Genomic DNA, 15,000 nt, shown 5'->3' with positions numbered 1-15,000 from the left:
TCCCGACTATTTAAGCTTTGCTGACCGTGACAGTACACAAACTCCTTCACTGCATTAAGGTATCCCCAACTCAGAAAGGTGTGTGTGTATATATATATATATATATATATATATATATATATATATATATATATATATATATATATATATATATATATATTTGGGCTCAAGCCATGTCGTCCTGATGGAAGTTCCTATAGGGTAGCTTCCTAGGGTATATTACAACTACGGAGATATTCCCAGAGAATTTACCTTAAGGTACCAGAATTCTAACTCCTGGAGCGAATATCCCTCCTGAAAGGGATATCGCGACATATCAGAGGACGTATTCTTGACACGCCACATGGCAATCTGCATCCTGGACAGAGATTTCGTCTCGTAGGAGGCGATTGGCAAGAAACGAATTCGGGAAAGAAAAAGGGGGAGCCGCTCCCAAGGCTCCCTAACATCCGATTCGTATGCGTGCCTGGCGCCATCTGTATTCCTTTTTGCGTAGCTTAACAACTCGGTGTTTTTTCCTGTGTTTCTCGCAAATCTTGGATTTATTCTACTTTTCATGGCTTCTCCGTCTTCGTCGGCCTCTGATAAGTTGAGTACCATGTCTTTTATGTATAAATGTAGGCTCTTGGTAAATTTTTGAGTGATTAATAGGATTAATCTTTGTTACAAGAGCCGTAGCCTACCGGAGGCGTCATGGACGCTGTCGCTCGCTAGGTATAAGTTTAGTTAGTCAGAGCGACATTCCCGGTTGTTTTGCTTTAATAAATTTTAGCTATTTAGCATTACATAGGATTTCCTTTCGTGCTTAGTATTATTTTGGCGAAGTATTCGCCATTCTGGCCTACGCTAGGCCATGTAGCCTAGTCGTTTGGTCCTAGTACTTCATGCATGATTTTGGTTTTTCCGAGTGTAAAAAAATTTTTTGAAGCTTTAGGCTATGTTTTATACATTTAAGATTGTGTTGAATATTTCCAAGATAGTATACGACTGAGTTTCGGTGATTTAGGTAATCGATTCTCTTGGTGCCTAGGCTAAGTTGCTTATGGAGCCTTAGTATACTTTCTCATACTCCCCGGTTGCTTTCTTTTCTTCGGAGAAGGTATGCAATCCCTTTCCCTCTGTTTAAGCCTTGGGCTTATCCCTAAGTGGTTTTTTCCGAATTAATTTTCGATGAAACTATACTGGGGTGTTACTGTACCTTCCTGTTCCAGTAAGTCTGGTTCAAAGAGGGACAGAACAACAGAGTTTTTAGTCTGAGTCTGTGCTTGTCTGGCTTGGGGTAGAGTCTCCCTCGCTGGCCTGACACAGACAAAGGTGGCTTAGCCTCCTTAGGTCACTACCGAAGGTTTCTGTGGATATGATTCCTTCTTTTGTGATCTACCAGACTAGTCCTTGTTGCTGTTCTCGGGGGAGGATAAGTTTCTTTCCCTGGGAGTGGCAACACCTTCCTTGCTTTGGTGCTCTGGGAGCTGGCAAGTATTGCTGGCCTCCCCCCTTGGATCTCCCTTAGGCTAAGATAAGTTTCTTGGCTGCGGGTGATCCGTCACTAAAGCAAGGTTGGTAGGACCCTCTTTGTCCCTTCCCCCTCTACCTCCGTAATGGCCTAGCCATTACAGTACTGTACGTCGTTCTACATCTGGACCTAGTATAGGTTAGGATGTGGAATTGACTCAGCCCCTTGCCGGCCGGCAGAGCTGTCGGCCGGCAAGGGTCTTATATTTTGAGTGCTGCCCGGACCTCCCTTGGTCCCTCATCCATGCCTGCCTGTAGAGCCAGACGGCATTGGTCAGGAAGCCTGAATTAGATTCTCCCCTTCCTTATATGCACTCTTTCGGATTGCCGGGCTTGGAGGTAGTGTACACTCTTATCCCGGCATCCATTCTATTTTTCTTCTAGTGCTGTACCCGACCCGGCTGCCGGCCTCATAGGCCGGCAGCCGGGCAGGTGTAGTCCTCTGGTTCTTTTGCTGCCGGCTGGCATCGGTCCTGTACCTTTGCCGGCCGGCTAATGTCAGCCCTTGTCTGCCGGTCACCAAGAGTGTGGCCGGCAGCTGGGTACTACCTTGTGTAGTTGCCAGCCGGCAGCCATTGCCGGCCGACATTGGCTGTTGCCGGCCGGCAGTTGCTGCCGGCCGGCACATGCATTTGAACCAGAGTTCTGCCGCCTTATAGCTGTTAAGTAGTATACTTTAAAGCTAGTTATGGTGTGTGCCGGCCGGCACGTATCCTCCTATACTGTACTAGTATTCTTCAGTATAACATATACAGTAAGAAGAAAACTATAGTATGGGTTTTGGTACAGCACTGTGTTCTAACACTTTTGTGTTTTCTTGCACAGTCCTTTGCTGTTGCCCTACAGATAGGAAAGTGAGTTCTTTCCTGTCTATTATCCAGGATTTTAAAATCATTGATTAGGTGTGAGCTCCACCTGTTTCCTCTGGAAACTTTGCATTGGTTACTCTAGAAGAGATTAACCATTTGATTTTATTATCTGGAAGGCTGCAGCATTGGGTTGTGAGGGAAACACAAGTGTGTGTCTTTCCTTTCTGAATTGTTATGCTATACAATGCATATCCAGTGATACATAGTTCACTTGATACTCATGGAAATTTCTTCTCTTTATAGAAGGACCCTCCGAAGTGCGGAAGTGCTTTCTGCAACGTCCGCAGCAAGAACCTCTGCGGACATGAGTTTTGTAGGAGACACGCAGCATGCGCTGTCTCCAAGGATGATCTCCGGTATTGGGACCCTCAGGTATGTACTGTGTGCACTAACCTGATTACTGAGGCCTTTGATTCCCCTAGGACGGCGGAATCAAGGGATATAGCAAGGGGAAAGCTTCGTACCTGGGTAAAGGGCTTCCAAAAGAACACCTCTGGCCCTTATCTTCCAAGTGAGAAGATGAGGGCGTATCTTTTCCCTAAGGCATCAGCTGATGCAGTGATTCCCCAGCCTCAAGAGGAGATCCCCCAAGTTCAGATCCAGGTGGATGCTGAAGTCGCAGTCGCGATGCAAGGCATCCAGTTATATGACAGGATGTCTGATGTGAACGAGCGTCTGGAGGAAGACCTCCTGGCAGAAGCCCAGGATGAAGTTCAAGCCCCAGACGTTGTAGAGGAAGAGGTCGACGAGGTGTCGGCTACTCCGGTTCAGATTCCGGAGCCTATTCCCTCAACATCGGCCGGTCTCCCAGTAGAGCTGGGACAGGCCCTCTCTTCTATTGTTGGAATGATCCAACAAATGCAGAAGGAGAATCAGGAGAAGGCGGCTGCAATGGAACTGCGGATGCAGTGCCTCGCAGAATCACATGGGCCCCAGAAAAAGCTCAATGTGAAAGACCTTCCCTTGTGCTCAGATGCTAACCCATGGAGGTATGCTGAGCACATGCCGATGACGACTGGAAAGATCGTCATCTCGGATAAGCTGGGCTCAGTTCCCCTGGAGGAGGTGGAATTCTGGCCCAGCAAGGCATCATATCCGGACTGTTATGTCCGGCTGATGAAGGAACCAGCTTCAAAGGAGGAGACAGAGCCGAAGGAGGTCATAGTGATGGACCACGCTAAGGCTCAAGCTCTACTTTCATCCTTGATGAAAGAGAGGGGCTTCTTTAACTCAAAGGTAGCTGCATTGAGCAAGAAGCTCCCTTCCCTTGTGTCCTCGCCTGCTAGAGCCTTTCCCTTTTTACAGAAAGGGTTTGCGGCTGTACTAAAAGCACTCGAGGCCGGCAAGTCTTGCCCCTCCCTGGAGGAGTGTAAACCCTTGTCGCTGGCCCTGCCTATGGACTACAAAGACTGGAAGGACGTCCATCTTACGTTCTCAGTTGGGAAGTTGGAGGCTGATATTGCCGGACGTCAGTTCGGCGAGGACCTCCCTAAGCTGTCTGACTTTCTTTTGCGAAGAGAGTTCGAGACAAAAGACAGACTGGCTGCCTCAATGTCTCTTCAGACTACTCTTGAGACGATGGCAAGTGACCCCAAGGTCCATAAAATGTTCATGGTGGTGGCCAAGACTCATCTGGCCACAGTGACGAAGGACCTTTATGGCTTCGTCAAGGCAAGGAGAGCTTGTAGGGAGTTCGTGTTCACCTCGGCTACGGTGAGGCACGAGCCAAGGAAACTAATCTCCTCCAACATTTGGGGAAAAGACCTTTTCCCTACCGACTTGGTCAAAGAAGTTGTTGATAAGGCCGCCTTGGAGAATAGAAACCTTCTCCAGAAGTGGGGCCTGGCTATCAAAAGAAAGTCTTCCCCGGATGAGGGTCCTCAACCAAAGAGGAAGACTATGAGGACTAGGCTACCGTCTCGGCCAGCCAAGCCTGTTAGACAGCAACAGCAACTGCAATTGCCATTGCCTCCAGTGCCCCAGATCGTGGCACAAACCCCAACCACTTTTCAGTGGGTACTCCAGGCCGTGTCGACACAGTCCACGGCATTCACCCCAGCGTTCGAAGGGCAGTCTACTTCCTTTCGAGCAAAGCCTAGAGGAGCAGCCAGAGGCTCGTCTAGGCGCCCCTCAAAGGGAAGGGGATTCAGGGGTGGTCGTGGTCAGGGAGGCAACACCTCAGGACAGCAGTCCAAGTGAGATGATACCGGTAGGAGGGAGACTTCTGAAATTTCGGGATCGGTGGACCTTCGATCCCTGGCCCACAGCCTACTCAAGAATGGACTGGGCTGGAGCTGGTACAGCACTCCACCCCCGTGCCTTCGGTTTTTCCAACACTCCACCCCCGTTATGGAGGAGTACGTTCAAGAACTGTTGGAGAAAAAAGGTGATCCGAAGGGTGAAGCCCATCAATTTCTAAGGGAGGCTGTTTTGTGTTCCCAAGAAAGACTCGGAAAAGCTCAGAGTCATTCTGGACTTGTCGCTACTCAACAAGTTCATAGTGAATTGCAAATTCAAAATGCTAACACTGCAACACATAAGGACCTTACTGCCCAAGAGGGCATATTCCGTCTCTATAGACTTGTCAGACGCCTATTGGCACATTCCAATCAGCCATCGACTCTCCCCCTACCTAGGGTTCAGGCTACAACGAAGACTATACGCCTTCGTAGCCATGCCATTCGGGCTAAACATAGCCCCAAGGAGTTTTACGAAGCTTGCGAGCGTAGCTCTCAAACATTACGCCTAAAGGGAATTCAGGTAGTAGCCTACCTGGACGACTGGTTGGTGTGGGCAGCATCCAAGACAGAATGCTTGCAAGCTTCCAGTCAAGTGATCCAGTTCCTAGAGTACCTAGGCTTCAAGATCAACAGAAAAAAGTCTCGACTTTCTCCATCTCAAAAGTTCCAGTGGCTGGGAATCCACTGGGACCTTTTGTCACACCGTTTCTCCATCCCGGCGAAGAAAAGGAAGGAGATAGTGGGTTCTGTCAAGAGACTTCTAGATTCCGAAAGGATATCAAGACGCGAGCATGAGAGGGTACTGGGCTCTCTCCAGTTTGCTTCGGTGACAGACCCAGTGCTAAGAGCACAGCTAAAGGATGCAATCGGAGTTTGGAGAAGTTATGCATCAAACGCGCGAAGAGATCTGAGAAGACCAGCCGCTTCGGCTAAGTACTCTTCTCAGGCCTTGGTCCCAAGCCAGACATCTAAAGAAGTCGGTTCTTCTTCAGCCACCTCCCCCGTCGGTGACGATGCACTCAGACGCCTCGAAGGAGGGATGGGGAGGTCACTCTCATCGGAAAAAAGTCCAAGGGACTTGGTCCAAGCTATTCAAGACCTTTCACATAAAACTTTCTAAAAGCTATGGCAGTGCTCCTTACCTTAACCCTGGATAGGTACGCTCCTCGGACACCCCTTTAAGGGTATACTCGGACGCGAACGACCCCGACGCCAAAAAAAATTCTTGAAAAATCAGTTTTTGCAGTAACCTCTTTTTTTCTTTTGCCAAAAAAAACTTCAATGAATGCTTAAAACTACTGTAAAGATAAAAACTACTCATCTGCATAAAAACTATTTATTATAAATATTTTAAAAAAATAAGTAGAAAAAAAAGACCTTACATAAAAATTCATAAAAAAATAATTTTTCTCCTATTTACAAAAATAATTTTAGGGATTGAATCTTGAATGTCTAGGACACATCTTGCTATATTTTGGATGAAATCGGACCCATAGAGGTGAAGATCTGAAATGAGATAAAAAGGGTAACTTTTTTTGGCCAAAAAAATGTGTCCAAATTTCATGAATTCTTTTAGATACCCAAATGAAATCCGAATTGGCTAATTTTTTTATGGAATAAACACATGTTATCCTAGAATAGAAATATGTAAAAAAATCTTCATTATTTTGTAAATTACATTTATATCAGGGGCCATATCTAAAGGTCATTTTTTGAGTACTTAGAAATTTCGTAAAAAAATACCTATATATAATATATAATATGATTTTATGCAGGTAAAAATATACCAAAATATCACAAATTTTATAGGGAACAAGAATATATATAGATATGGCAACTTACGCTTCGGATATGTCCACAAAATGGCCGCCAACCACACTGACTCAGACTCCCTGTTCTGCCTCCTGAAATGTAGGAAGGGTATGTCAATTTCAAGGTGTTATTTACTAATCTAATTATTCTTGGATATACATAAAAATTGTATGGTGGGTTGCTGGATGAATGTCGATTATTTTACGAATATAAAATTAGAATGCTGACCCAAAAAAAAAAATTTTGAAGGGAAATAAAATCGAAAAAAAAAGAAAATTGTAAATCAATAATAATATTTTCGGTAATAAAATTTGATGAGGGTGTTATTTACTAATCTAATTATTCTTGGATATACATAAAAATTGTATGGTGGTTTGCTGGATGAATGTCGATTATTTTACGAATATAAAATTAGAATGCTGACCCCAAAAAAAAGAAAATTGTAAATCAATAATAATATTTTCGGTAATAAAATTTGATGATATTCAATCAAAAAAGAAGTAAACAAAATTTTCATGCTGTAACTTACAAATAACGCTGCGTTACAGTTTGGACAGATGCTACAGTTTGGACAGAGGACACTCTGGTGGTCCAGACAAACAGGACTCTTGCACAGGAGACAGGCAGTGTTTGTCTTGCGGTCGTCCCTAGGCGGGCAGCTGTGACAGCGAATCCTTTTAGGGAGTTTTCTGTGGCCAACGGGAATTCGACGTCTTGGTGGGACCTGCTCAGGTATCTTGAAAGTATCCACCATGATTTGACGGAGTCCTTTCGACAAACTGTGTGACGTTAGATACCGATGTATTGCCTGGGGAGCACACAACTCGTAGGCGATATCTCTGAGGAACGTTCGCTTTGGCACTGGCTTGGTGAAAGGCATGGACGTATAGAGAATATAAGAATTGACCATTATTATATTCAATATCCCGTAAAAGAGAGTCTGAGGCCAGCGTCGTGACTTACGAATACAACTAGATGTAGAACACATCTGGTCGAATGTGTCTACACCTCCCTTGGTCGCATTATAAAACATCTGAATGTCGGTCTTCCTTTTTTCGACTTCAGACGGATCATGATGCAGGGAACTCAACAGCATCACCTTCTTAGTCCTACTAATTTGCTGACACTGTATAGTTAGATTGTGTTCGTAATTGAACACTGCCACTGACTCCTTTGAGGGAAGCACCTTCTCCGTAAGTTCCTTAGGAATATAAGGCTTTTGGCGAATGGTGCCACACAAATACATGTCCTTATCCAAGAGTGACAAAGCAAGCGGTAGCGTCGTGAAAAAGTTATCCGTCGTCACTGTGCGGCCACTTCTCTGAAAAGGTGCCACAAGATCAGACGTAAAAACTTCTCCAAGCGTCGATCCTCTAGGTATCTGGACAGTGTCCTTCCCCAAGTACGCAATCGCATTACACATGTAATGCGTATCGGCATCACACGCCAATACAATCTTGATACCATATCTAGAAGAAGGGAAATGGAATTAGTAACTAATAAAGGTAAAAAGATAAAAAAAAATTTAAAAAAATACACAATATACAATTATATTACTAATCAATATAGTAATAATAATAATAAAATAATAATAATAATAAATATATAAGAAAAACATTTACAAATACGAAAGATAAATTATCAGTTATATAAATGAACAAGTTATACATAGATAGAGATAGAATAGATGATATATTATGATTTAGATATATAAATCATATAGCAAGTTCTTTACTTCACAATATATATATATATATATATATATATATATATATATATATATATATATATATATATATATATATATATATAAACAATTTTTTATAATTTCAAAACAATAATAACATGTGCAAATATAAAAAACAAAGAATTTTACTTACTTAGCAGGTTTATTGGGTATGTACATCTTGAATGGACAGCGCCCCCGGAAAGGGACAAGCTGTTCATCCACAGTCAGATGTGGTCCTGGGGTGTAATTGTTTCGACAATTGGTCACCACGTGATCGAAGAGTTTTCTAATGGGTGCAAGGCGATCCACTTTCACCCTCTCTTGTCTGGTGGCCGAATCATCGAAGCGAATTACCCTCACCAACAGGGTGAAACGACGCTCATTCATAGTACACCTGTACAAAGGATTTCCCTCTGTGAGGTTCCACATGTCCCACTTCGGTGTATGGTTGTCCGCCCGCACTGCCGTCATTATTAGGATACCAATAAACGCCTTCAGTTCCCTCAGGTCAATGTCCCTGAGGGCAACGTTGCCCTTATGATGATAATGACTCCTCAATAGGGCAAGGCGTTCATTAGAATACAAAACAACCTCGGCTAACATGCGGTCGGTCAAAAAGAGAGAGAAAATGTCGGACACTTTGCTCGTTCCCAACGTGAGAGAAGTGGGACCCCCAGGCTCAATCCTTGGTGTGAACATATGGGGGAGGGTGGCATTTGGGTCTCTATGCCAAACGGTACCGTCGCGACCTTTCACCGATTCAGCATCAATGTGGGTGATTGCCGACCCCCTGGCTGCCTGTAGATCCCCCCTTCTCCTCTTCCTGCTTCTCTCCTCCACTGGCGTGAGCTGAGGTACCGGTACCGTTACTGGGGGCGGACCACGTGAAGTCGATGGCACAGGACTTGTTATCGTGCTGACTGGGACAACATGAGAACCCGAAGCCCCAACCCCCTCTTCCTCCCCCACATCGTCGTCGGCTTCTCCATCACCATTCCCTAAGGCGACAATCTCAGGATTTTGGGTCACCTCCTGTTCCTCCCTGACCTCCTGCTCCAACTCATCGATATTGATGAATTCGTCGTCACTGATGTCATCAACCTCCAAAGCATCATCGACATCACTATCGAATTGCTCTAAGAGCTGATTTATGGCATCCAAGCCCAAAGATGGTCTCCTGCTTGCCATTTTGATATCTGCAAAGAATGAGAAAAAATTAGAAATACGCATTCGATGAAAAATGGATCCCCTACCAATATATCTGAGGCAAAAAACAATGTCATGCATGGGTAGCCAGATCATCTAGAAAAACTTTCCAACACTATAAAAATATAAGTTTTACGACAAAACTTGCCAATTCATTACGGTAACATGACTAAGCAAAAAAAATGCAAAACAAATAAAAAAGGGCACTCTATGAAAAATAGCAACGTGCTAATGGTGATCCCTTCAGAAAACAAAAAATTCAGCCACGTGCTAGGAAAACCATCAAGGCACATTTTCCGACAAATAAACATCTAAATGAATCATTACTCTGTGATAGTTACTTAGTACGTAGTAATTCCGAAAGAAATGGGAAAAAAACGAAAAATGGCAAACACAGGAAAATCGAACACATACCTATATTATTATTAGCCAAGCTTCAAGCCTAGTTTGAAAAGTAAGATGCTCCAAGTAAGGGCTCCAACAGGGAAAAATAGCCTAGTGAGGAAAGGAAATAAGGAAATAAATTAATGATGAGAATAAATTAACAATATAATAATAATAATAATAATAATAATAATAATGTTTATTGGACAAAAACATATATACATACAAAATATTTACAAAAAAAGATTCGGTCCAAGCCCATGTGGAGCAGAGCTCTTCGGGCAATAATACAATAAAATAATATCATCAATTAAAAAAATTTATAAAAAGTAAATATTGATATCGATAAACTAAATGTACTCATATATATACATAAGAATATACATATGCATACACATACAAATACATATACACACACATGTACATATACATACACATGTACACATAGACACATATAAATGAGATTTTTAGCCTAAAAATAAATGGAAATGTACAGTATATTCGTATAATAAAGTATGATAAAGAAGGGCGGAATAATAAATAGTACAAATTTTGAATTTAACATTGATATGGTAGAAATGCTAGACTTACAAATGTATACAAGCAATAAAGAATATAAGAATTAAGAACATTATTGCATTAATGGTTAGTTCATGAAGAAATGTCTACTAATAAAACTTAGTACACAGATAATAACATATTAGTATATGATTTTTTAAAAGATCGAATGCTAAGCAATGCCTTAAGATAAGCAGGCAGAGTATTCCATTGTTTAACTCCCTGATAGAGATAAAACTGTTCACATTTCTTTACACGTACGAAGGGAAGAGTTAAGTTAGAGTCTCTTGTTCCATATTGGTGTGCTGATTGTACCTGAATTATTTTTTGTCTAATGGATGGATATTTATGCAGCGAAAGGGTTTGAAACATCAAATTCATTAAGGAGAGTTTGTAGGTATCCTCCAACTTCAGAATCGAGAGAGACCGGAATAGAGGTGATGTATGAGCTAAATAATCACTCGAAGTTATTATTCTCACCAGTTTTTTTTGCATAATGATTAGCGGTTGCAGGACGTTTCTACTGCAACTCCCCCACGCTGTAATGCAGTAATTTAGATGAGGAGATACTAAAGAGTGGTAGAGTTGTTTTAATATATATAGCGGGAAATAATCCTTCAGCCTATATATGATACCTATAACTTTGGAAATTTTATTGACTATCATATCCACATGCTTACTGAAGGTTAATTTATTGTCAAACATTACTCCTAAAAATTTTCCACTGGATTTCTGGTCAAGAGTGTGATTTCCTATTGCAACTCTTATGTTACCGGGAACTTTGCGCAAAGAAAATATTATGAAATATGTTTTTCTCTCATTTAGGGTCAATTTATTCGATAGTAACCAATTTTTAACATTATTTAAGTTAGCAGTTAAAGAATTACAAAGAGAATAAATATTTTTATGACAAAGATGGAGCGTGGTGTCATCGGCAAAAAGTATGGAGTTTAATCTGCCAACTGAACGAGGCAAATCATTAATATAGATGAGGAAAAATAACGGTCCTAAGACTGATCCTGGGGGACACCTATTTTGACATCCATAGTCCTCTGAAAGATGACCATCGAGCGTGACAAATTGTTTTCGATTTGTCAGGTAGGATTGGAGTAAGAGTAGTGCATTGCCTCGTATACCATAATGTTCCAGCTTTTGAAGTAGTATATCATGAGACACAGTATCAAAGGCTTTGCTCAAATCCAAAAAAACCGCACCAAGGTATTCATTTTTATTCATTGCATTATAGATATTTTCAAGGAGGTCATGAACGGCATCACTAGTACTTACGCCTCGTAAGAAACCATACTGACACGTAGAGAAAATGTTACAACTATTGAAGAAAGAGTAAAGTCGACTATACAATAGTTTTTCAAATATTTTATTCAACAAAGGAAGGCAGCTAATTGGTCTATAGTTATTAACATCTGATATATCACCGGATTTGTGTAACACAGTCACACATGCAATTTTCAAAATGTCAGGATAAATACCAGCATCTAAACAACGGTTGAATAGCATAGATATAGGAAAGGCAAGTAGGTTAGCATTGTTCTTATATAATCTTGTAGGAGGAGAATGAATATTTGCTTTTTTGTTTTTCAGTTTTTTTATAATGTTCATCACTTCAAATGGAGATGAAGGGGTAAAAAAAATAGACTGCTGATTTGAGGGAGGCAAATAGGTACGGAAATCCAAGTTAATATTTTGAGGTAAAGCATCCCTTAGAGTAACGCCTATTGTAGAGAAATGAAGATTAAAAGCATTTGCAATTTGTTTAGTGTCAGTAATGGTTTCCCCCGTTTCGAATCAGTTTTCTGAGTGAGCTACTCTTTTTCTGCCCGGCCTTAGTGACGAGTTGATTAAGTCCCAAGATTTTTTGGCATCTCTACGGAGTTGGTCAAAAGTACTCTCAAAATAGTTTATCTTTGCCTTGCGTATTAATGTACATAACAGATTACAATAGTTATTGTACTGTTGGCTACTATAATTACCCAATTTCATTCTTCGGTACAGATTATGTTTAATATTAATTGATTTAAGAAGTCCTTTGGAAAGCCACCTATTCATCAATCTTTTAACACTAACAAATTTTGTTTTCAGGGGAAAACACTCATTGAAGAAACTGTCAATTTTGTCACTGAAAGAGGTCACACCTACGTGAGGATTTAAGGAGGCGTGACCATATTCTGCTGACCAGTCTCTACCCCGGAGTAGTTCTGTAAATTTTCTATCATTAATTTGGCTCATGTCTCTAAATTGAATTCTTATTTTGTCATTCATGCTGCTTAGTGCAGGCAATAAAAGGCTACAGAAAATTGGGAAATGATCAGTGATATCAGCTAAAAATATCCCAGAGTTACTAACGAGGTTATTATTGGCCCAAATGTGATCGATACAGGAGAGAGAGTCATTTGACCCGATTCTGGTAGGCCTAGTTATTGATGGTCGGTATTCGAAAGACCGCATTGTGTTGATCAGTCTCCGTGTGGTCTCGCTTTCCCCTTCCCTCATTAGGCAGATGTTAAAATCCCCTGTGACAACAGTATTCCCAGAAGAGATACCTGGACTTCTTAGTACCGCCTCTAGCGAGTTGAAAACATATTTTCGTCACCTCCTGGACGCCTGTATATACCTAAGATAATAGCAGAATGAGAGGAATTGGGAACAGAAACTGTTGCCCCGGCACTTTCAAAATTATCCGTAGATATGCTTAACTCATCGAGAGGTTTAAACAAAAGTGAATCTTTAACAAAAATGCTCACACCACCGCCCCCTCCGGCCCTCACGATAATTATGAAAAGCATTATACCCTGGAAGTGAATTCATGCAATGTGTTTCTTGCTTAGCCCAAGTTTCAGTTAGCACTATAATGTCAAATTCATGATTGCAATTTTTCAAATAACCAATAAATTCGTCGTGATTTTTCTTAAAACTTCTAATGTTAAGGCTTATTAGTGAAAGGCATTGCCGCATATGATCAGGGAGAGAATCATTAAAAGTATCAATGGTATAATATTTACAGGAAAATAGATCGGCTGCATTCACAAAATCTACAAAGTTCTCATCAGGATCAGCATGATTGACAGGATTAGCATTCATAAAATTAACAAAATTTATAAATGGGAAATATTAAATAATATGAACAGATAATTAGAAGGGAATTAAAATTAAACTTTAGGCTTATAATAATGAAATATTTACGACTGTATAAAAAGAAAATCGTTATGAAAGACGGAGAAAGAAAAAAAAATAAGTAAAAAGTGCAATTGTGAAAGGATACAAATAATAAATTTATAATAATGGTGATGAATGTAATAAAGATAATTTAAGGCAATCTAAATAATTAAAAGAAAATTTAATCAAGTAATACGTAGAAAACAATTTAAAATTCGAATCAAAAGAATCAAAAAAATGAAAAAAAAAATGAAAAACTAATGAGTTAACTTATAAGCAGCTGCAAAATAATGTACAGAAATCATTTTGAAATTCACTCAGGGGCACTAAGGCCAGTACTATTATAAAACAGGTCCAGGTCCTTGCGGGTTCGGATGGCGAAGGTTTTACCCGATCGAGATGTTTTAACTCTGATGACACCATCACGCGTATGCAAGAAGAGACCGTTCAGTTGTTGTCTTTTCACTTGCCGAAGTTCGTAGTAAAGGCTATCGCGTTTCCGAGTCAGAGATTCGTTTATGAAAAGTCCTTTTGCAGTATCATTTTTATGTTGCAAACAGGAATGTCTCATATCTGACTTTACAGCCCGTGACATCACTTTCAGCAAAATGTTGTTGTTAAGTGGTGACCCATCGATTCCTCTCTTGCCAATCCTTCTTCCTTCAAGGATGAAGTGGTCGGGAAATTTCTTCTGGAGACACTTCTCTAGGAGATCCCGGCCTAATCTCCTTGTATCTTCGTCCGGCTGGGGAGCAGGCAAAGCAGGACCAGACAGAACCAGATCATTGCAGATCATTTGGGCCTCGGTCTCGTCTATCTTCTCCTCGAGAACTTCCATCTCCTTTGTTAAGTTAGGTCTGGACTCCAATGACGCAACTCTATTCGTGAGATCGGCAATAATTTTGTCTTTGTCACTTAAAATTCTCTCAACTTCTTCCTGGTGGTGACGAAGTTTATCCTCAAACGCAGCAGTCACCTTTCCTCGATAGTAGCAATAGTGTTCTTTAAATCACTGACCTGGTATATGAGGTCTGAAATTTGAACTGAAAGGGAGGATTTAAGATCTTGAATTTCAGCACTCAGATCGGGAAGCGAGTTTAGCACACAAGATGCTTGGAGAACTCCATTTTCGTCTTTTGAAATTTTCGTCTTCAGCGGTTGGCCACTTACGATCTGAGAACTCACTACTTGAGATGATGACATTTTGGGTGTTGGATTAATAGCACAGCTAAATAGGACAACAGAAAAAAATACACTGTTCGTACGACGTGGAAAGGGACACGGACTTGGTTATTTTCACGGCAGTTCAGCAAACGTTTAGCAACTCATTAGTTTCACTGGGGTGACCGCTAATCCATAGGTCTAGTGGAACGAGAGGTCAGGAGAATAGATGACACGTCCGATTAGTAATTCTAAAAACAGTAACAAATATATACGCCATATCTGGCTAAAAAAAAAGAAAGGTATGGGTAGCCAGATCATCTAGAAACACTTTCCAACACTATAAAAATAAGTT

The 15,000-nt window shown here is 41.1% G+C and overlaps 1 protein-coding gene and 1 pseudogene across 1 annotated transcript; both read right to left on the bottom strand.

Annotated features, from left to right (window-relative positions):
• The window catches only part of LOC137622602 (uncharacterized), a 551,390-nt pseudogene that overhangs the window by 178,788 nt on the left and 357,602 nt on the right, over nt 1-15,000 (bottom strand).
• Nucleotides 6,019-14,687, bottom strand: LOC137622147 (piggyBac transposable element-derived protein 4-like). The gene is made up of 6 exons (XM_068352582.1): nt 14,502-14,687; nt 13,802-14,460; nt 8,314-9,339; nt 6,963-7,902; nt 6,464-6,525; nt 6,019-6,127 (listed from the first exon to the last, which is right to left on the bottom strand). The coding sequence occupies exons 1-5, from the start codon at nt 14,685-14,687 to the stop codon at nt 6,505-6,507; spliced, it is 2,832 nt and encodes a 943-aa protein (XP_068208683.1). The 3' UTR covers nt 6,019-6,127; nt 6,464-6,504.

The sequence above is a fragment of the Palaemon carinicauda genome, chromosome 29, assembly GCF_036898095.1.
Source record: "Palaemon carinicauda isolate YSFRI2023 chromosome 29, ASM3689809v2, whole genome shotgun sequence".
Classification (NCBI taxonomy): Eukaryota; Metazoa; Arthropoda; class Malacostraca; order Decapoda; family Palaemonidae; genus Palaemon; species Palaemon carinicauda.
Note: the sequence above shows the minus strand (reverse complement) of the source record. Positions and strands in the feature narration are given on the sequence as shown.